The sequence below is a fragment of the Lacerta agilis genome, chromosome 16 (genome assembly GCF_009819535.1).
Source record: "Lacerta agilis isolate rLacAgi1 chromosome 16, rLacAgi1.pri, whole genome shotgun sequence".
NCBI lineage: Eukaryota > Metazoa > Chordata > Lepidosauria > Squamata > Lacertidae > Lacerta > Lacerta agilis.
In genome coordinates, this window is record NC_046327.1 from 35,093,792 (window position 1) to 35,116,023 (window position 22,232).

The 22,232-nt window shown below is 48.3% G+C and overlaps 2 protein-coding genes across 2 annotated transcripts; both read left to right on the forward strand.

The window, feature by feature from the left end:
- The first annotated feature begins 699 nt into the window (after nucleotides 1-699).
- Nucleotides 700-10,278, forward strand: WDR45 (WD repeat domain 45). Its single transcript, XM_033172986.1, has 11 exons — nucleotides 700-802; nucleotides 3,121-3,232; nucleotides 3,790-3,864; nucleotides 3,968-4,072; nucleotides 4,266-4,371; nucleotides 5,231-5,325; nucleotides 5,507-5,586; nucleotides 7,295-7,503; nucleotides 9,099-9,200; nucleotides 9,282-9,427; nucleotides 9,762-10,278. The coding sequence occupies exons 2-11, from the start codon at nucleotides 3,184-3,186 to the stop codon at nucleotides 9,869-9,871; spliced, it is 1,077 nt and encodes a 358-aa protein (XP_033028877.1). The 5' UTR covers nucleotides 700-802; nucleotides 3,121-3,183; the 3' UTR covers nucleotides 9,872-10,278.
- A 2,476-nt stretch (nucleotides 10,279-12,754) lies between these two features.
- On the forward strand, nucleotides 12,755-20,469 carry PRAF2 (PRA1 domain family member 2). Its single transcript, XM_033172987.1, has 3 exons — nucleotides 12,755-12,972; nucleotides 15,772-15,989; nucleotides 19,060-20,469. Exons 1-3 carry the CDS (start codon nucleotides 12,794-12,796, stop codon nucleotides 19,197-19,199), a joined length of 537 nt encoding a protein of 178 aa, XP_033028878.1. The 5' UTR covers nucleotides 12,755-12,793; the 3' UTR covers nucleotides 19,200-20,469.
- The last annotated feature ends 1,763 nt before the right edge of the window (nucleotides 20,470-22,232 follow it).

Below are 22,232 nucleotides of genomic sequence, written 5' to 3' on the forward strand. Positions count from 1 at the left end.
TCAGGGTAGTGCTGAGAGAGAACGGGGCCACCACAATGCCCTTAAAGCCTTCATCAGCGCCACGCCATGTCTGTGGAAAAAATATCTCGCCTGCAGGCAGAATTCCTCCCCACCCCTTCCTCTGCCAGCTTTAATTCTACACGAAGCTAGCTGGGACCATATGCACTCCATTGCACAATGCAATGGGGCTTTCTCCTCATTATATTGTCCTGGGGTAGCTAAAGTCAAGTACAGCATGAGAAGCTTAATCTGAGGGTCGTGGGTTTGAGCCCCACATTGGGCATTGCAGGGGGTTAGACTAGATGACACTTGTGGGCCCTTCCAACCCTATGATTCTAAAATAGTGTGTCTGCTTTAGGAATCACCCAGCCACTAGCAGACTACGAAACCGCTGCCAGAGCAGCAGTGTTGAGGGGGAAGTTATGCATCTCCTGTCTTGCCTCTTGAGCTTCAAACTCGAGGCCAAAACGGGCCAGCAGTGCGGAAGGGCTAGGAGTTGCCAGTTTTAAAAATGGCCGCTCCGAAGTCTCCCCGCTCCCGCTCGCCTTCCTTCCAGTTTCAAAAATGGCCGCCCTATGGCGATACGGCTCCGAAGGTTCCCCCCCCCTCCTCGCGGCCTTTCTTCCAGTTTCCAATATGACTGCTGAGGCTTCAGCGTCCCCTCTGTGTCACGTGATAGGGAGTCGCTCTGCGCCTCCTCTCGGTGGCCTGGGCAAAACTAGCCTGGACGAGCGGCTGGTGTTGACTGCGCGGGGAGCGCGACGTCCATGTAAACAAGGCAGGGGAAGAAGGGGCGCCTCAGGTGAGGAGGGGCCCCCGGGGGGAAGGAGGGCAGGGGACTCCGGGCACCTTTGGGGTCAGGAAGAAATCGAAGGGACGTGCCTGGATCCGAACTGAGACCCCAGTGGTTTGCGTGATAGGATTTGGGGAGGCAGGAAAAGAGATTGGGGGGCCTGGCTGTGCCCCGTAAGGTCGACACGGCGGGGCGGGAAGAGAAGGCACTTTATTATTACCAATTCTATATATATATATATATATATATATATATATATATATATATATATAGTGTGTGTGTGTGTGTGTGTGTGTGCGCGCACACACACACACACACTCTATATTTTTATATATGCACACCCTACCTTTTTCCCTGACAGGGACTCAAGGCGGCTTACAAATGAAATAAGAACAGCTAAAAACATAGGAGAGGGGGAGAAACATAATTAAAGACAATTAAATATATATTTGCCTAGATATTCCATTTTAAATGCATATTTATTTATTTAGAGCATTTGTACCTTGACTTATCAGCCAAAATAGCTCCCAGAGCAGCTTAGGGTAAAGGGACCCCTGACAGTTAGGTCCAGTCGCGAATGACTCTGGGGTTGCGGTGCTCATCTCGCTTTACTGGCCGAGGGAGCCGGCGTTTGTCCACAGACAGTTTTTCAGGGTCATGTGGCCAGCATGACTAAGCCGCTTCTGGCGGTACCTATTTATCTATTTGCACTGGTGTGTTTTCGAAATGCTAGGTTGGCAGGAGCTGGGACCGAGCAACGGGAGCTCACCCCGTCGCGGGGATTCGAACCGCCGACCTTCCATTCGGCAAGCCCTAGGCTCAGTGGTTTCGACCACAGCACCACCCGCGTCCAGAGCAGCTTACATGAAATCAAAGCAAGACTACCCACAGGCTTACATTCTAATTAAGAAATAAAAATGCCACACACAAGGGAAAAGGGACAAGGAGGGAAGAGGAAAATAGAAAACTCAAAACTCAGGCACTAATTTCTAGATAATTTCTAGAGGCAGGAGGTGCCTGATGGAGCCGGGCTCCCGCAAAGTGGATGCAATGAAGCCTGTTTCCTATATCTCTCCCTCTCCCTCTGAGGCAGCTTGACGAAATGGCTGCCCCCAGATGACGGTTGAGGGATAGGAGGCCTGAAGAAGGTGGCCTGTTGCAGCAGACCTAATGGGGAAACTCAGATAATTACAATAAAAACTGCATGGCACCAGCCCTGGTGTTGTAAAGTTGGAGGGTTTTCCAAACTCTGGGAGCAGCCACCATCGTGAAGGCCCTCTCTTGGGCCTCAGTTCCAGGGGCATTTACAGAGAATTACCTCCCAAGTGGGGACACAGGTGGCACTGTGGGTTAAACCACAGAGCCTAGGGCTTGCCAATCAGAAGGTCGGCGGTTCGAATCCCCGCAATGGGGTGAGCTCCCATTGCTTGGTCCCAGCTCCTGCCCACCTAGCAGTTTGAAAGCACGTCGAAGTGCAAGTAGATAAATAGGTACCGCTCTGGCGGGAAACTAAACGGCGTTTCTGTGTGCTGCTCTGGTTTGCCAGAAGCGGCTTAGTCATGCTGGCCACATGACCCGGAAGCTGTCTGCGGACAAACACTGGCTCCCTCGGCCAGTAAAGCGAGATGAGCACCGCAACCCCAGAGTCGTCCGTGACTGGACCTAATGGTCAGGGGTACCTTTAACTCCCAAGTGGAAAAACAGATTGGAGGAAGCCACTGGTCAGGTTATCGTACAATAAGACTTGGGGAAAGTGGAAGAATCTAGTAAGGATCCCATTTCAGAGCTGGTTAGCTGGAGGCGGTGAGAAGCAGTACAGTACTGGGGATCTGGGGCCAAGGGGGTTGTTATGGGTGGTAGAGAGAATTTGAACAGGAAGAGAAAAACATCTTGTATAAGTGGCGACAAGACTGGCAGTAACCAGAGTCAGAGATTGGGGTGTCCCAGAATAATAATAATAATAATAATAATAATAATAATAATAATAATAATAATTTATTTATACACCACCCATCTGGCTGGGTTTCTTCAGCCACTCTAGGCGGCTTCCAACGAAAGATTAAAAATACATTAAAACATCAGTCATTAAAAACTTCCCTAAACAGGCTGCCTTCAGATGTCTTCTAAATGTCAGATAGTTGTTTATTCCCTTGACATCTTGATGACAAGATTTGTAAGCTGCAGGAGCAGGGAAACAATGAGAATAACAAATGTAACAGGAAAGTTTTGGAGCTGCTTTTCATGTCCTTGGCATTGTTCCTCTGTGTTGATTTCTGTTTCTGACTTCCTCCTCTCCCCGTCATGGCAACCGTCATATTGGGAAACAGCTTGCGGGAGCAGGCACCCCCTGTGTTCCTGACCCCACTGAGGGGTGTGCCCACAGGCTCATCATGGCACAGCAACGTGGGGTCAACAGCCTCCGCTTCAACCAAGATCAGAGTAAGTGATCTCCTCCTACTGGATCTCCAGCTTGGATCCTCCACTGCACTTTTACTAGGAGTCATGAGCTCCCCCAAAACTGAGCCTTTCTTTTTGGAGAACTGAAGGATCTTGGGCCCTGTCAGCCTAACATCTGAGGGCAGGGAGTGCCTCTGACTAATGCTTTCCATTGTGGTTAACTTCTAAATTGTGAGGTGCTGGGGCTCAAGTGTACCTCAAAGCTCTTCCCACAATCCCAACTGATTGGAAAGTATGCAGTGGTTATTTATAGGTGAAAGAAAAGCCCTTTGTTGCTGTTTGGAGGTTTATTTTATAGCTTGATTTGTTTTAGGGCTGGGCCCTAGCATTGACTGCAGGGCTTCATCCCGACTCAGACTAAACCTTCAAGTGCTACATTTTTAGCGTGTGTTTATTTCCTTTCGTTTATTTTATATGCTGCCCCTCCCTCCAGCCCCAGCAAAATCAAAATTCAAAAACCCTAAAAGTGGTTTGTGACAATAAAAATATGCATACAAAATAGCCAAGGCATGTTCGACCCGTTCCTTCTTCCACTGCAGGCTGCTTTTGCTGCGCTATGGAGACGGGGGTTCGGATCTATAATGTGGAGCCTCTCATGGAGAAAGGGCACCTTGGTAAGAAATGGAGGGGCCTGAAAATGGAGCTGTGGGGCATCTGTTTCTTCTACACGCAGGTGTGTGTCCTAAAAGTACCCCTCTCTCTTTTTCCTTCTGCCAGATCATGAACAGGTGGGCAGCGTGGGATTGGTTGAAATGTTACACCGATCCAATCTCCTTGCTATTGTCGGTGGAGGCGGCAACCCCAAATTCTCTGAGATCTCAGGCATGTATCTCAAGGGAAAGGAGGGAGGGAGGCCATCGGAACATAGCAGTCTGGCATAGTTGTGATTTCTGGAGATAAATAATTGCTTCACTTCCATCACTGAATACTTATAACCTCCGGAGAGGGGGGAAGTTATCTCCTTGTTGTTTTTCTATGATTTTCTTCTCTCACACCTCCGATGTTTCCTTTGTAGTCTTGATCTGGGACGATGCCCGTGAAGGGAAGGAGGGCAAAGAGAAGCTGGTCCTAGAATTCACCTTCACCAAGCCAGCCCTGGCTGTCCGCATGAGGCATGACAAGTATGTGCAAGAACCATCCTGTTTCACCAGGTTTTAGGGCTGAAGTAGGAAAGGGTATATGGAGGCCTGTTCACAGCAGAGTAAAAATTAGGATACAAATGAAGGCACACTGTCTTCATTTCTAGTACTCTTGCATACGGCGTTTCCAAATCCAGATTTTGCACCCCGGAATGTGCTTAAAACCCAGCTGTCCATATCAACAAAACACAACTAATCGTGTACAGATTGACTGTTGTTTGAAGTGAGTGGACGTAACAATTTAACAGCCTTGATGACGATGACAATAAAACAAAAGCATCAGCAAAAAAACCTCAGAAGGATCCAACATAAATCTTGCAATAAAAAAACAGGACTACAGTAGAATGAACACATGAATGTGCACAGGTTTTTTTTTTTAATGCTGTAAATGTGGCAATGAGAGGGTGACGTCTGTACAGCCATGCACTATCTGTGCCTCATATTTTCACCACCATTAGGTCTTGGGAACTTTATATGTTTGTGTGTTTTTCCCCCAAGCGACCTTTTTCTGCCTGTGTTGGGAACAGAAGCATATTTTATTCTGCATGTGCCAAATTTGAGAAAGGGAGAGAGGCATTTAGATTTTTTTGGACATCTGCCAGAATGTAAGCTTGGATCGTGGGTTCTCGTCTGAGTCCTCCGTGGTGATAAAGAACTGAAGTTTTCCTTTTTCAAAAACGTGCCAATGGATCAGCTCTGCCATTAATGCAAAGTCGCTTTGCAGAAAATTTCTCAGATATACTTGCATGTATAGATGCACATGTGCAGAGAAAGCAAGAGAGAGTTTAAATTACAATCCATTTAGTTCTGTACTTTTTTATTTTGCTCTTCCCACTTCCAGGATCATCATTGTGTTGCGGAATCGAATCTACGTCTACTCCTTCCCAGATAACCCCACCAAGCTCTTTGAGTTTGACACTCGGGAAAACCCCAAAGGTATGAGCCCCATACAGTCAGTCTCTCTCTCTCTCTCTCTCTCTCTCTCTCTCTCTCTCTTCTGCTACCTTCACCTGAACAGACCCTTCTTATGTCAGCAGACCCCATCGCAGTCCTATTCATGTACGAGAATTGAGCCCAGCTCTGATTGTTATCTGTTTGCTTTTCCCTTCCACCTCAGGACTCTGTGATCTCTGCCCCAGCTTGGAGAAGCAGCTCCTGGTTTTCCCTGGGCATAAATGTGGCAGTTTGCAGCTAGTGGTAAGTGGAGAGGGCAGGGAAGGCAGGAGAACCATCAACAAACCCATCCTTAGTCAGTGCTAGCTTATTATCACTGTCATTTAACAATTTGGAACTGCCTCTGTTGAGCAGTACCAAGGATCTTTCTAATCACAAAAAACAACCTGGCTCATCCAGAACCAAAGGCAGTTTATCCCATTCCCATGTAGCACAGGAAAGGTCAAGAGCATTATCATTACTCATCAAGGATTGTATCGAAAACTGCCAGTGTAATTTTTCTGGTGCAGTACCTTGCATGTACCCCAAAATCTACCATGGGGACCCCCGCCCAACCCTCTGGCGCTGGTTTTGAGGGCTTGCAGGGGGTTGAAGAGAGCAGGAGAGGAAGAGCGCATTGAGGTCTCTTGCCGTTGCAGAGACATGTTGTTGGATCTGGCTGCCATGCTGGTGGTTGGTTGTAGGATGCAAGCTGGCAGGTGGAACTGCAGTTTCCTGGCTCAGTTATTGGATGTTTTTGCTCATTTGCAGATTCTAGTTTTTTATTGATAGATTGTTTATTTTGCTTGGTTAAGCAACCATGTTCACAGATGGATTATCAAGCAGTCACAGGCACAGTGTGAACATGGTTGCACATCCCTAGTATTGAAACAATTCAGAATTCTGTGTCCTGCATCATGAAAAGCTCTGTGTGTGTGTGTGTGTTAAGTTAAACAGTTTGCATGCATATGTATTACATGGGATGAATTGAACAAAGTCATTGCACAGCTTACACACATGCCACAGAACTTCCACTACACTAAAAAAAAAAGAAAAAAGGTAAAGGACCCCTGAATGGTTAAGTCCAGTCAAAGGCGACTGTGGGGTTGCGGCACTCATCTCGCTTTAGACCGAGGGAGCCGGCGTTCGTTCACAGACAGCTTTCCAGTTCATGTGGCCAGCATGACTAAACCACTTCTGGCGCAACAGAACACGGTGATGAGTGCCAGAGCACATGGAAGCGCTCTTTACTTTCCTGCTGCAGTGGTACCTAATTATCTACTTGCACTTATGTGCTTTTGAACTGCTAGGTTAGCAGGAACTAGGACAGAGCAACGGGAGCTCACCCTGTCGCGCAGATTCGAACCGCCGACCTTCTGATCAGCAAGCCCAAGAGGCGCAGTGGTTTAGAGCACGCCACCCGCTCCCCTATTGCTCCCCTCTACCTTACTGCACTAGCAGAAGTTGCAAAGTGGCTTCCATTGTATTCAGCTTTATTTTACGGGGATGAGTAAAGATCTATGCAGGGCACTGATTGCCTCACTCCCTGGTAACAGAAAATCTTGCCTGGTCAAATCTTAGCATTGCTTCCACCGCTGGCTTCTGAAATTCCTCCAAGCAGTGCCCTTATACTTGGGTTTGTCCTTGCAGTAATAAGATGACTTATTGCCAAGTGCACACAAACATCCTGAGGTCAAGGGGGGAAGGGAGAATGCAAGCATGATGTGGCACATGATCAGTCCTTACGAACCATAGGGTTTTTTTTGGGGGGGGGTGTTCTGTCTGGACCAGCCTCCCATGTCTGTTGCTGTGCTGAAACTTGATATTCCCAGTTGAGTGCTAGTATGTGAATCACTAGTTCATTTAGAATCCCACCTTCCGGCTGCTCAGTCACGTGACTTGGGGCAATCAATATGATATTGAATCATGCTGCTGCTTCTTTTGACCAAAAACTATTTTGTCCCCAACTTAGGATCTTTCCAGCACCAAGCCTGGGACCTCCTCTGCCCCGTTCACGATCAACGCCCACCAGAGCGAGATTGCCTGCATCTCTCTCAACCAGCAGGGAACTGTGGTGGCGTCTGCCTCTAAGAAAGGGACCCTCATCCGCCTCTTTGACACCCAGACCAAGGAGAAGCTGGTGGAGCTCAGGAGGGGAACAGATCCAGCTACCTTGTACTGGTGAGAAATGACAGCCATGCATGTTAGGAATACATTCTTCACAAAATAGATTAATAGTTCCTGGAAACTTTAAAAAAAGCGTTCCAGGAGTTTCTTCAATGTGTGGGAGTGGCAATCCAAGCAGTGGCGGAGGAAGCCTCCGTGCCGCCCAGGGCGGCTGTGTGGAGGCACCCCCTTGGGGGCAGGGCGTCATGACATCGCAACGCACATTGGGACGGGCTGCACATGTGCGAAAATGCCGCACATGCGCTGTCCATCTGGCCTGGCGTTGCTGCTCCCGTGGCAACCCGCTGAGTGGTGGGCGGCTTGTGGGCTGTCCTGTCCGTGCTGCTTTACAGACAGGGCAGCCCCACGAGCTGCCGCTCGCTTGGCGCTTCGCTCAGTCACCGCGGGAGCAGCGGTGCCGACTCGGATGCACTGTGCATGCCTGGAACTTCCGGGCATGCACAGTGCATCCCACCTGGCGCTGCTGCTCCCACGGCAACTGGGCGAGCCGCCAGGCTTGTGGCGGCTCATGCCGCTGCCCTGGCCGTCTGTAGAACACCATGGACAGGGTGCCGGGTGGTGGGAGGGGCTGGGGAGTGTCACCACCCTCCCCTGGAACCCGGGGTGCCCCTCCGCCTACACCCCTCCCTTGCTACGCCACTGACTCCAAGGTTAATTGATGTCAGCTGGAGATGCAATTAAAAGGAGGAAGTTGAGTTTGCAATGTGAGGCATGAGGAGGGCACACATACGCTGTTAGTACGCATGCTTACAGCTAGTTTGGACCGGTATATGGTGAAGTGTGCTGCTGGTACTATGAGTTTGTGGTATCAGGACTGCTTATTACTAGACTGAAAGTATGCCGTGCCGAAGAGAGGAAGAAGGACTGTAAATAGTTTGTAGATAGTAGTAACTGAAAATGCTTGTATAACCAAATGCTTTCATAAAGTAATTCTTGATTCGAGTGTGGCTACAGTTCTTGTCATCGGCCACCAGGGAAACTCTGCTAGACACTTTGGGAAGCAGTTATGGTTGGTAACCTCTAATAATGCACTGGGTCCTCAGCCACAGAGTACTCCTAAGATACACATTTAGAGGTGGTCTTCACCTGGGGCAGCAAGCCTCGCTGCTTCAAAGGTATCCCACCCATTGATGTCAAGTAGTTGTGCTACTCTAGCAAGGCCTGTGGTGGTGTGATCTCATGATCTGCCAGAAAGCAGAACTGCATGTTGCTGTTGGTCCTCTGATTACATACAGCTTGCAGATCACTGTCCCAGGTGGTTCGCGATCAAAGATGAGCAGGAGGCTATTTTGGAAGCAAAACAGCTAGAGTTATTTTCAGGGATAGGGCCCTCCTGGGTGTTGCTGGAAGCCCCTCAGCCCCCGCCAGCATGGTCAGCGGTCAGGTGGGCATGGCAGTCCAGCGACATCGAGGAGCATTGGGCAGATAGTTTTGTGGGGCTTTGGGGAGACGCTCTGCAGTGGCGACTCTATTTTTACCTCTCCTGCTCTTTTCGCAGGGAATTTGTCATTGCGTGGATGCAATGGTGGGGAAGAGGTTTTTAATCAGGCATCCTCACCGATCACCTTAACCTTCTCTTCCCTCCACAGCATTAACTTCAGCCACGACTCTTCATTTCTCTGTGCCTCCAGTGACAAAGGGACCGTCCACATCTTTGCCCTGAAGGATACCCGCCTAAATCGGCGCTCAGCGTAGGTAGTTGGTCAATGCTCTCGAGGGGAAAGCGTTGCCGCTTGTACTGTCCTGACCCTCTTCCTTCCCCCCTCTTGCAGGTTGGCCCGTGTGGGAAAGGTCGGGCCCATGATAGGCCAGTACGTGGATTCTCAGTGGAGTCTGGCCAGCTTCACGGTGCCAGCGGAGTCTGCCTGCATCTGCGCCTTTGGCAGGAATACGTCCAAGAACGTCAACTCGGTCATTGGTGAGTGGCACTGATGGGTGGCTGTGGGTGACTCTGTTGCCCTGTATCGGCTGCTTGACAACTCGCTGCAGAACAGCTGCAGCTGTGCCCCATGGCCAGCCCTAACATTAGACATGAGGACACAGCCTGCCTCGGGTGGTGGTTTGGCTGCCACTAAACGGCAACAAATTGCCCATTGTTGAGTTTATTGTTATAATCTCTTCCCACATTCCCACATCTTGGCCACAGACATAGGAGGGAGGCCCCATTTTGGACTTCCTTCCTCGTAAGCTCTCTCTGGGTTAATCGTTCCTGCTGTGTCCAGAGTGTCTCAGTTCTGTTTCTCCTCTTACAGCTATCTGCGTCGATGGCACTTTCCACAAATACGTCTTTACTCCGGACGGCAATTGCAACCGCGAGGCCTTTGACGTCTACCTGGATATATGTGACGATGATGACTTTTGAGCCCAGCTGAGCCCCCTGCCGTGGGCAGGCAGAAGAAGCATGCTGGGCAACTGGGGGAGCATTTGCTTTGGGGCATGTTAAGGACCCAGGTTGGGAAAGAACAAGGCTCTGGTGGGAATCCCACCGGACTTTTATGACGGGATGGGATAGATCCTCAGAGAACTCTCCTCTCGATGCTGTCGCCTCGGATACCCTGTTCCTATGCTCCCCTTGCCTGGCTACCCATCCCATGTGGGACCAGTGAGAAGGCTCAGTGGGGTGGAGTGTTTGGAAAGAGAACTTTTCAGAGTCTGCTCAGCCTGGATTTTGGAAGCTGGGGAGGGAGTTTCCCAGCTCTTGGCAGACATTTGGAGGGGGCAGGGTGTAGAAGGGGTAGAACTATCATTAAAGTTCAAGTGCAAATGCTTCTCATTTGCTTTATTGTCATTCTGTAAAGGGTGGAAGACAGAGGCTGAAGAATCCAGGCCTAGCCTAGGACTAATAGTCCTCTTGGTGGTCATTCATTTGCATCAGTCGGGAGGGAATGAATAATCACTTTGTGTGGAGGAATGGCAGCAATGAGGGAGAAGTATTGTTTGAAAAATGGTAGGCCACACATCATGAGCCAATGCTATTAGGTGCACCCCACTGTCCCCTCAACACCCTTTCTATTTTGTGCATTTTGGCTCTAGTAAGTACGATTTAGCAAGCTCCCATGATGCATCTGATGCAACAGTGTAAGTTCAGAGGAACTTGCTTTATATTCCCTCTCATTCATAGGCAGAAGGCTGGTTAGATCCCTTATCAACAAACTACTACTGCATGGGTAGGGAGTTATTGCTTAAATGTTTGCATCAATGATCTCCTCTTGTACTTCTGAAGTACAAGATCCATTCATTATGTTGCTCTTCACACACTGCTGGTTATTTTTGGTGCAGTTTTGCATCCAGCTGTTCAAATCCCTGCAACGGGGTGAGCTCCCGTTGCTCTGTCCCAGCTCCTGCCAACCTAGCAGTTTCAAAGTATACCAGTGCAAGTAGATAAATAGGTACCACTGCGGCGGGAAAGTAAACGGCATTTCCGTGTGCTCTGGCTTCTGTCATGGTGTTCTGTGCGCCAGAAGCGATTTAGTCATGCTAGCCACATGACCCAGTAAGTTGTCTGCAGACGAACACCAGCTCCCTCAACCTGAAAGCAGAGATGAGCAACACACCCCATAGTTGCCTTTGACAGGACTCAACCGTCCAGGGGTCCTTTACCTAATATTAACATATCATACAGATACTTTGCCATGGCTACAAGTGATCTTGCAAAGCAGTTTTAAAAACCCAAAAACAAATACCTGATTTTTGGAAAATGTAAATATTTTCTGCTGATCATTTTCAGTGGACTTCCTTTGGTTTTTCGGAAGCAAGCCCTATTGCTTTCAGTGGGATCTGTTTCTAAGGAAGTGTGCAGCCTGATCCTATGCATGCGTACTCCAAAGTAAGTCCCACTGTGTTCAATGGGGCTTACTTTAAATTAAGTATGCACAGAACTGCAAGTTCCACAAACCTATCCTCTTGCATCTGGTTGGACTGCAACTCCCATCACCCCTGGCTACTGGGTGTGGTAGTTAGGGATGATAGAAGAAGAAGAAGAGTTTGGATTTGATATCCCGCTTTTCACTACCCGAAGGAGTCTCAAAGCGGCTAACATTCTCCTTTCCCTTCCTCCCCCACAACAAACACTCTGTGAGGTGAGTGGGGCTGAGAGACTTCAGAGAAGTGTGACTAGCCCAAGGTCACCCAGCAGCTGCATGTGGAGGAGTGGAGACGCGAACCCGGTTCCCCAGATTACGAGTCTACCGCTCTTAACCACTACACCACACTGACAAGGAGTTGTCCAATAACAAGCATGAGAATGGCTGATAGGCTGTTGAGGAGAATGGGAAATAGAGGGCCTGGATAAGTCCTGCATCCACAGCAGGGCATCACCCAGTGGTATTTTGGCAGTCTAGTTGAAATATTTTAATAAACAATTATATATTACACACCCAGACTGAGGTGGAGCCACTTGGGAAAACATGGGAGGGAAAGGGAATAAAATGAATGTTGCAAACTCTAAACAATTTCCACATGGATCTCAGCATTACAGAACAGAGGAATCTTGTATTTTGAGAAAGAACCCAAAATATAAAAATTCCTGGAAGGCAATTAAAGAGTGGCAATAGAGCTGGATGTACGGTTTGATTGATGTTTACTGGAATCCCATTATATGCATGGTAAAACTGCCGTCTATGTTCTTCATCGGAGGAAGCAGCGCTGACCTCAGCGGCACAGTGGGGCTGCTTAATATTCCTACCCACCCACCCAAAACTGCAGGCGCTTTTGCCCTGGTCTTAAAATAAAACTTTAAAATAATAATCAAGAATCTAAAGCTGTGCGTATTTTAAAATATGGTTGGGTTTTTCTTGATGTTACTGTAGGGTTGCTATAGTTCAGTATTTCATAGCTTTGTTGAGCTTTTTGGGGGGTGAAATCAAAATTGTAAGCTTTTTTTTTTTTTTTTTGAGGAAAATCAACCCCCAAAGCCACTGCCCCGACCTGGGTCCCCATAAGTCCGGATTGTCACGGACCCATAAGTGGTTTGGCACTGTTTTCGACTACCATATTCCGGCCATGTCCGGACGTGTGTGGCAACCCTATTTATTGTTTTATATTTTTGGAAACCTGCTTCGAGTGTATGTGTGTGTGGTTTTTTTTTTTTTTTTAAGTGTTTCCCTTTTTAAAACCAAGCGGCGTATTACGAATCAACTGCAGCACGGAATATGCCGAGCGACGCGGCTGAGCCCAGTTCCCACCCCCGGGACTGCAATTCCCATCTCTCCCCGCGGCGAGGCCTGTGTCCGCCGCGATGCATCCTGGGGCTGGTAGTCCCGGTCCCCGCCGCCCGCGAGCGAAGATGTCCGAGGTGCGGCTGCCGCCGGTGCGGGCGCTGGAGGATTTCTTGCTGGGCTCCAGCCGGCTGGCTGTGCCGGACGTGCGAGACCTGCAGCGTTGGCACAACCGCGTCGTCAACAACCTCCTGTACTACCAGAGCAACTACCTGGTGGTGCTGGGCGCGGGGCTGCTGCTCGGAGGGTCAGTCCGGCGCGGGGGCCACGGTGGCGGCGGCGGTCGCAGGGGACGGGCAGCGGGGGCCGCGGAAGCTGCGCTCGCCCGTGCGCTCTCGGGGGCGCACGCCGGAAAGACGCGCGCTGCATCCTCGGGGGGAGACGATGCGCAGGATTGGGGGGGGTGGTGGTAAAAGGAGGAGCGGGGTTGAAGCGGGTTAAATCCGGGATGAAGCCCCAAATTCCTTGAGTTTGGGGGATTTAATCAGGGCCGGATTTAGGTTTGATTGATGAAGCCCTAAGCTAATGGGGCCCTTTATATGTCCAGCTGTCCTTTGTCAAAAACAAATTGTCGCTGTTTTTTTGTGTTGAATATGTATGCTATATGGCAATTTATGGACCTAATAGCCATTTGCACATAACAAAATAGGTATTTTATCGAAGTAATTGTTGAACTGAAATACAATTAAGAAGAAATATATTAATAGTAAAATACAATTAAGTACAGTATATTTTTAAGTACAGTACAGTATAAACTATAGCTTGTTTAGCTTATACGTAAATCCGGCACTAGATTTAATGCATGTTCTGGCTTTGTCCATGGGCGTAGCCAGGATTTTGTAGGGGGGGGGGGGAGAGCAGGCCTTTTGTTGGGGCAGAACCTCAGTTTGCTATGCATTTTTTAAAATTTATTTAGGAGGGCAGCTGCCCCCTCCCCCCGGCTGCTCCCATGGGTTTGGTTCTCCTTTGTGTACCCATGCCTAGTTTCTTACACGGGTTGCAGATGCTGTAAACCGGAGATGGAGGAGTCCCCGCGGCTGCTGCATGCTGTTGGACTCCAACTCCCATCAGGCGCAGCCAACGTGGCCAGAGGGAAGGGACGAAGGGAACTGTAGTCCAGCGCGATAGGGCAGGGCTGCAGGCTGCTTCTCCATTAAAGAAATCCCTGTGGGTAGGAGCGGGAAAGAGATGTGCAAGGTGGAATTGCCTCTTTCCTGATCTCCCCTCCTCACTTCCTTTCATTTTATTGCTCTTGCGGTAAGATGACAGATTGCAAGCTGAAGCTTTTGGCCACGACTCCTCTCCAACCCGGGAAAAGGGTTACGTGTATGGGGGGCTGTGGGGGTGGCCAAGCAGGCCCAGTAATAAAGGGAGGCAACCAGAGCTCCATCATAGAATAGTGTGCTCCCCCACCCCCAATACTCTATTCCCACTCCTATACACAATTACATGAGAGTAGGTCTCGTGGAATTTACTGGAACTTGGGTGGCGCTGTGGGTTAAACCACTGAGCCTAGGGCTTGCCGATTGGAAGGTCGGCGGTTCGAATCCCCGCGACGGGGTGAGCTCCCTTTGCTTGGCCCCAGCTCCTGCCATCCTAGCAGTTCAGAAGCACGAAGTGCAAGTAGATAAATAGGTTCCGCTCCGGCGGGAAGGTAAACGGTGTTTCCGTGCGCTGCTCTGGTTCGCCAGAAGCGGCTTAGTCATGCTGGCCACATGACCTGAAAGTGAGATGAGCGCCACAACCCCAGAGTCGGAAACGACTGGACCTAACTCTTTACCTTTACCTTTACTTCCCAGTAGACATATATAGTGTTTTACAAAAAACTACTCCCTTCCCCTTATGGGGTACTCTGGAGCCCATATAGAGTCCTTAAGTGGGTTCCCTGTCGGTAGGAAAAATTAACAGAGGCCATCCAAAGTATATTGAGAAGCAAAGCGGCCTGATCTTTATTCAAGGAACTGTTTCAAGAGGGTCCCCACTCGCCCTTATATAGACTTTTGAAATTCTTCACCCTGTAGCCCAATACCCCCCCCCCAAAAAAAACCACACACACCATACATACATCACAGGAGGAGGTGGTCTCCAGCAGATATTCTGTTTGCCAGGATACCTGATGATGGTCACTGATTGCATTGCCTGGGCAGCCTGGCCATTCTTTTGTGATGGTTAATACTTTAGTTCCTGAATCCAGGTCGCAGGCTCACCCTATTCACACACAAATATGCCCTTAAGACAGGATTTGCAAGCAAAAAGACAACGGGGAGGCTTTCCCCATTTGCCTCCCTTACTACAGAGGAATATCTGAGGTCATTGGGAGAGTCAAAATGGCTTCAGGATTGTTCTCCCATACTATTTCAGACACATGGTTCATATATTTAGATATGTGTGCATTTATGATTATTTATTCTATATCTGAGACCTTAAAATTCTTATAACAATGGTACTGGGCTGGAAACATGGCTTCTAAGAACAGGAGAATTTTCTTCCAGGATTGAGGTTCATCTAGGTCAGCATTCTACCTTCCAAGTAAACGGTGAGGTTATGGGTGATACCAAATGGTTCAGGATGGTGAAATGCAGAACAGATTATTAAGAGGACCGAAAGGATGTCCTCCTACAGAACACTAGATGAGATTAGATTAGGGTTGCCATATTTCAAAAAGTGAAAATCCGGACACAAAGGTTGTTGAGCTTTCCCCCCTTTTTTCTTTTTGGCCAAAGTTGTTGAACTTGTTTTGGAACTATTTTTAATGAAATTTGCCAAAATCGACACTACTGACATTGGCTGCCATACAGCCGGATTTTCCTGGACATTTCAGCGATTTCCATCATCCCTAGCTAACAGGACTAGTGGTCAGGGATGATGGGAATTGTAGTCCCAAAACATCTGGAAGGCCGAGTTTGGGGATGCCTGTCTTAACTCCTCGAAATTACAATGGTCTTCCGTGTTTCCCCTACACCCCCACAATATTTTATTCAAGTGGGCACCCCTGAATGGAACTGACGTTGCATTCCTAGTTCCCACCCTGCCGATTTCCTTGCAGGTACTTTCGCCCCTTGTTGACTCTGCTGAGCGCTGCTCTCGTGACGCTGATCTTTGTGGGCTTCATCTGGACGGCTGAAAACAAGGCTTCCGTTCGACGCTTCCGGCGGAATTACCCCGGCACCTGCCTCCTTACCATCCTCGGCTCTGCGTACTTTCTGGTGTCTCTTCTCGATGGCTCCGCCACCTTCTTGTTTTTCATCGCTCTGCCCATAACGTGTAAGTCCCGAAAGGGAAGTGGGTTAGCTGTGGTGTGGCATGGACGCATCCAGATTACGTGATTGTTGTGTCTCGTTGCTGAGATCTTGCATATCTAGCGCTCTGTTAATGTTTGCATGGAACTTTCACGTCAATATAGAATAATTCAGTAGTGCAATAAGCAGAACAATTTGTGTTCTCCGACCCTTCCTGAGTAGAATCTATTCTGGCATGGAAACCGCAGTATCATAGCTTTCTCTTAAAATAAAAAAAGCCTCTAGTTCTCATAGAGGTTCAGATGAATCTGAAAACACACAGCCTCTGCAAAAAGCCCCGGTGCTCATGGGTCTACCTCCCAAATGTGCTGGACCCCACATTCTGCACAAACCTCCACATAGGATTGTGGAGAAAAACCTTCCTACATGCGACTGGCTAAGTTGCGTGTTCCATTGAACATCAAAACAAGTTGCATCACTGCATGGCTAGTAAATTTGTTCATTGAACAGCTGTCATGGTTGATTGAAGGCTGGTGTTAATCTGTATTCCAGTCTTGTTAGTTCTACAAAGGCCAGGGCTAGGTTTATGCTCAGACACTTCCTTCTGTAATATGTACGTAAGACAAAATGTCCTATATTTTGAGCCAGTGTTGTGTAGTGGTTAAGAGCGGTAGACTCGTAATCTGGTGAACCGGGTTCGCGTCTCCGCTCCTCCACATGCAGCTGCTGGATGACCTTGGGCTAGTCACACTTCTCTGAAGTCTCTCAGCCCCACTCACCTCACAGAGTGTTTGTTGTGGGGGAGGAAGGGAAAGGAGAATGTTAGCCGCTTTGAGACTCCTTCGGGTAGTGATAAAGCGGGATATCAAATCCAAACTCCTCCTCCTCCTATATTTACACACCGATCAGTTCTCCCCTGCGGTGTTTCCATGATACAGTTAGGGCTCAGTGCATGCTGCAATGCTGCTGGAGCCCAGAAAACCTACATCATGTGGTCTCTCAGCTTTCACTTTTTTAAAAAAAAGGTTCTAGCGCTGGTGGTTGAGAAGTTTAGCTCGAAAGTGTTTGGCGCAACGGCTGAAATCTTTTGATGAGTAGGGACCAGTCGTGGGGCTTCTGTGATCTGCCTGGCTCCTTCCTTTATCCATAATAAAGTATGCACAATAATTAAAAATACAGAAAGAGCCATCCAATTTAAGAGGAATCATGCAAATTTGCTCTCTTTGCCTAGTTTATTTTGCTTTCAGCATTTTAATTTTACAGTATGTTTTATTAGGCAAGGGTAGTGACAGCCCAGGCTGTGTTTGCCTGTCTTTCTCCTTCTCACACGCATTGAGTTGAATGATGGAAAATCTCCCTACAGCTCCTAGCAAAGCTTGTGGTAGAGAGAAAAGGGCTAATCCAGCCTTGCGTTTTTTTGCCCTGGGTGAATGAACTACCACTTGGGTCTTTATCGCAGGCCCGTCCATGAGGATTTCTTAACGTCACTGCACTGCAGGCCCCATCTTATGTCTCGGAAGCTCAGGTCAAAGCACTGGGGGCACATCCGAGAGGCGTAGTGGGGCTGTGGTCCTGGGAGAACAATTTTGATGGGGTGCAGCTAAGCACCCCCACGACAGGCTCCCTCATTGAGGTCGGAGCCACGGGGAGGCAAGCCGCACCGGGGCTGGGCGGCTGTGGCGTCTCCTCCTTCTCATGGCCAGTGAAGGGACGCCCGTCTGTGCCCCACCCCTCTGGGGGGGGGCGCTGCTGCCACCACCCACCAAAAAGGGAGGGAGCAGTGGCACTGGTGGTTGTGCTGCTGGTCTCCAGAGTGCACCAGGGAGCTTCAGAGGCCCCTTGCTCACCATTGGCCCAGCGCCACAAGGCCACAGCTCTTGACCCAGGGGTGGATGCAGAGGAGAGGAAGAGCAGAGTGGCAGCAATGCCATGCTTCTCCTCCACTGGGCTCCGGCACACAAGGAAGCCTTGGAGGTGATGGCCCAGTGCTGCCGGGCTCCCGAGGCCAGCAGGGGCTGTGCAACACTTGCTGCGTCCCGGGTGCCGGCAACCTGCCCCTGGCACATGCTATTTTATTCTTGCTGCAAGTGACCTTGGTTATATAGCTGCTAATAAAACGTTTCAAGTCTGTTGTAAAGTGCGATATACAAATGTGACACCAGGTGGTGATGGTGAGCTATGGCAAATTCAATACATTTTTCAAAACTTTTTTTTAAAGCATTTCCATAGCTTTTTTTTATATGTGCGTAGATTCCACTCTTGTCAGTAGGCCAGTAGTGATGTGGTTAACCCAAGCAGGGATTTGAAGCTCCTGCTCCCAATTCAAGTTGAATTCCCTATCCACTGTATCACTAAGCAGATGACTGACCCTCTTGGGAATCTTGTCTGCAGGAAGCCGCCTTTTAATAGGTTGTTTTTGGCAAGGTTGCTTTGCAGCTGCTCCAGCAAAGCTGGAGAGACAGTCGAGATGATGCCAAGCACTCTAGCTTGGCCTTTCTTCTCTGGAGGAATGACCTGATTCCTCCTGTGGAACTGCCTGCAACTCCTTTGGCTTTCTTGGTGCTAGTCTCCCCTGCTTCCCTTCTTGAAGGAAGAGATCTGTAGCAGGAGAACATACAGGTGAAACTCGAAAAATTAGAATATCGTGGAAAAGTCCATTTATGTAAGCAATTGTTTTCATTAGCTACTGGAGTTTAATAGATGAGATAGACTCATGACATGCAAAGCGAGATATGTCAAGCCTTTGTTTGTTATAATTGTGATGGTTATGGCGTACAGCTGATGAAAACCCCAAAGTTGAGATTGTTAATTTGGGGTTCTCAAAAGCTGTATGCCATAATCATCACAATTATAACAAATAAAGGCTTGACATAACTCACTTTGCATGTCATGAGTCTATCTCATATATTAGTTTCACCTTTTAAGTTGAATTACTGAAAGAAATGAACCTTTCCATGATATTCTAATTTTTCAAGTTTCACATGTATATCTGAGAAATGTTCTACAAAGGATGTAGCTGGCTTTGCATTAATGGCATGCTTTGCCTCTAACACTTCAATTCCCTTCTACCTCCCCCAACCCTTTCTCCACTGCAGTGACCCTCATCCATGCCTCCCTGCGTCTCCGGAACCTCAAAAACAAGATTGAGAACAAGATCGAGAGCATCGGACTCAAGCGCACTCCCATGGGTCTGCTCCTGGAAGCTCTAGGACAGGAACAGGAAGCCGGATCCTAGACGATTCTCTTAATTCTCCCTTTTCCCTTTGGAAATATGCTACCTTCCCTTCCATTGACTGTTCACTTTCCCCCTCTCTGATCCCTAGCCTGTGTGCTATCTGTTCACTTAACCCAACCTAGCGGCCCAGCTATGAGCTCATGCAAAAGGCGGCCTGTGTCCTGTGGATCAGAGCAGATGGCCATTGGGACTCCCTGTCCCCAATGAATGAGGCTTGATAGCAGAGTAGAAGGGGAACAGCACATAGAGTGGGAATCAAGGTAGTATTTCTTACTGGCCGTTAAGTATTAAGTACTGGGACTCTTTACCTGTTTAAGTTTTAAAAGGTTCCAGTGCGTGAGAAAGGGAGAAGAAGCTGAAAATAAGATTTATGAAAGACAAGGCTGTATTATCTTTTTTTATATAAAAAAACTGGTGTAAAATGTTAGACTGTGGTATGCCTAGACACATTTAAAAAAAAAAGACCCAAGGATCAGGACTTGATCCTAGAGCAAAGAACAGTAGCCAGCCAACCAATTAAAAAGGAGCCTCGTTTTGATTATTCCAAGCGAGGGCAAACTTTAGTATTTACTAGTATAGCATTGCTTAGCATTTATATAGCAGCTCCAAACACTCCCAAGTGCTCCACCTACAGCATGTAATCCTTTCAACATCCTTGCAGGTCAATATTTGATCCCCACATTGCAGCTAGAGGGAGGTGGGGCTGGCAGAGAGCCGCTTGCCTCAGCCTACCCATCGTGTTAATGGCGGAGCCGAGGTGGTCTTCCGTAGAACACCTGGCCTCTTGTTTTCAGAAAAGGGAGATTAGGCAAGAGTTCGGATTGGATGGAGGAAAAGGGGAAAGTAATTTTGAAAAAGCTCTAGCCAAGTCAGAAATGGGGAGTCTTTTCTTGAACTACAGCTCACATGTCTCTGGCCACTGGGCTAGTAATTTATTAACCCTGTGGGCTTCCCTTATCTTCTGCATTGTGTGGAAGGGACACTCCGAAGTTCAGAAGATTTGTAGCAAACTATACATTCCGCTCCGCAGAGGGAACATCCAGCCCAGCGATGTTCTTAAGAGGAGCAGAAGAGGCTTGTCTAGCCATTTCCAGAGACCAGTCAGGCAAAGTTTGACTCCTTGTCTTTTGCGGAGTCCTTATAGTATTCAAAACTTCAGAGAATGGACCAAACCCTGGTGTAGTGTGTCTTTTAAGAGATGTAGCTGGAGGGTAGGATGTTTTAATAAAATGAAGGAGCTTGGAGATTCTACAAGCATTGCCAAAAATAATAACTGTCCGAGGGGTTCAAATATTGTTCCTCTCCATTTCGTCTGTATGCAGCTTGCATTTATTGGGTAATGGGAGGTTTCAAAACCCTCTGTATGGCACTTTTTTTTTTGCTAAAAAAATGTTATTGATTGACAGAATGACTTACCGGTAATCACTAAGTCTCTCTCTCTCTGTGTGTGTGTGTACCCCTCAATTTTGTGTGTATGAGGAAGGAAAAAGCAAGCACAACCATTGCAACCTCCATGAATCGCGCCTCCTTTTACTCTCACTTGCCTTTCAGGAGCCCTACGCCCAGCAGTGGATTCCTTCAATCTCTCTCACCCGATTCATGACCCACAGACCCAGTGTGGTGTAGTGGTTAAGAGTGGTAGACTTGTAATCTGGGGAACTGGGTTCGCATCCCCGCTCCTCCACATGCAGCTGCTGGGTGACCTTGGGCTAGTCACACTTCTCTGAAGTCTCTCAGCCCCACTCACCTCACAGAGTGTTTGTTGTGGGGGAGGAAGGGAAAGTAGAATGTTAGCCGCTTTGAGACTCCTTCGGGTAGTGATAAAGCAGGATATCAAATCCAAACTCTTCTTCTTCTTCTTCCTTCTGCCAATGTGCCCCTCGATTAAACTGTGTGCTAATTTGATCGTTCTGTGCCAGCAAGCATTTCTGCTTGCCGGATGGGACAATCTCCCCTCGCCTTCCCCTGCCTGTTCTTCTCTAGGGGTTCTCTAACCATCCCCCAAACCAATTTGGGATGACAAGGCCTGTTACGCTAGCAGAACTCTTTGTGCTGGTTCCTGCTAGTGCATCTGTTTTGCTGAATCCAGCCCTGTATGTATAAGACCAGGAATCCATAGCTGAAGGAGTCGTTTCTTGGCTCTCTCCATAGTCTGTGCTTTGGTTTCAGCCAACTGTATGCTCATCAGCAGTGCCAGCTTATTAATACAACTAAGTATTTCTACAAAACTTGCCAATGCTCAAAGGTCTTCTCTTACGTCACAGCTGGGGAACCTGTAGAATTCCAGAAGTTGGCCACTCTGAGGTCAGGATCAGTTCTTGGTCTGATCCCTCAGGGTTCTTCTTGTGTTCAGAACTGGTCCAATATGTTTTGCTGCCCATGGCAGATCAGCAAATGCACCCCCACCCCTCCCTGAGTCCAGCTGTATAGCTCCCAGGGCCAGCCAAGTTATTTTGGCACCCTGAGTCAGAAAATCCCACAAAGGAATTTCATAGCAAGTTGCTTTCACAGCACCCAAAACCTGCTCACCTCACCCTGTCTAATGGTGAGGACAGACTTGTCCTCTCCTTCCTGGGACCGTGGTTGGGTACCCACTCTTTTCTTCCTATTTCTTGGGGCCAGCTTGCTAAAGGTGAGGGCAGTTGGACTGAGTAGAATAAATAATAATAATAATAATAATAATAATAATAATAATAATATGTTGCCCCAGCCACTTAGGGCAGCTTCCCACAAAATATTTAAAACCTCAGACAAATAAAACTTATCTATACGGGGCTGGATTCAGATGTCTCAAGAAAGTCAGATAGCAGTTAATTTCCTTGACATCTGGTGGGAGGGTATTCCATAGGGTGGGTACCACCACCGAGAAGGCCCTGTGGCTGTTTCCCTGTAACCTCACTTCTCACAGTGAGGGAACCGCCAGAAGGCCCTCGGTGCTGAATCTCCCTGTCCAGGCTGAATGATGGGGGTGGAAATGCTCCTTTGGGTATGCAGGGCCAAAGTCATTTTGAACTTAACAGCAGAGGCTTTCTT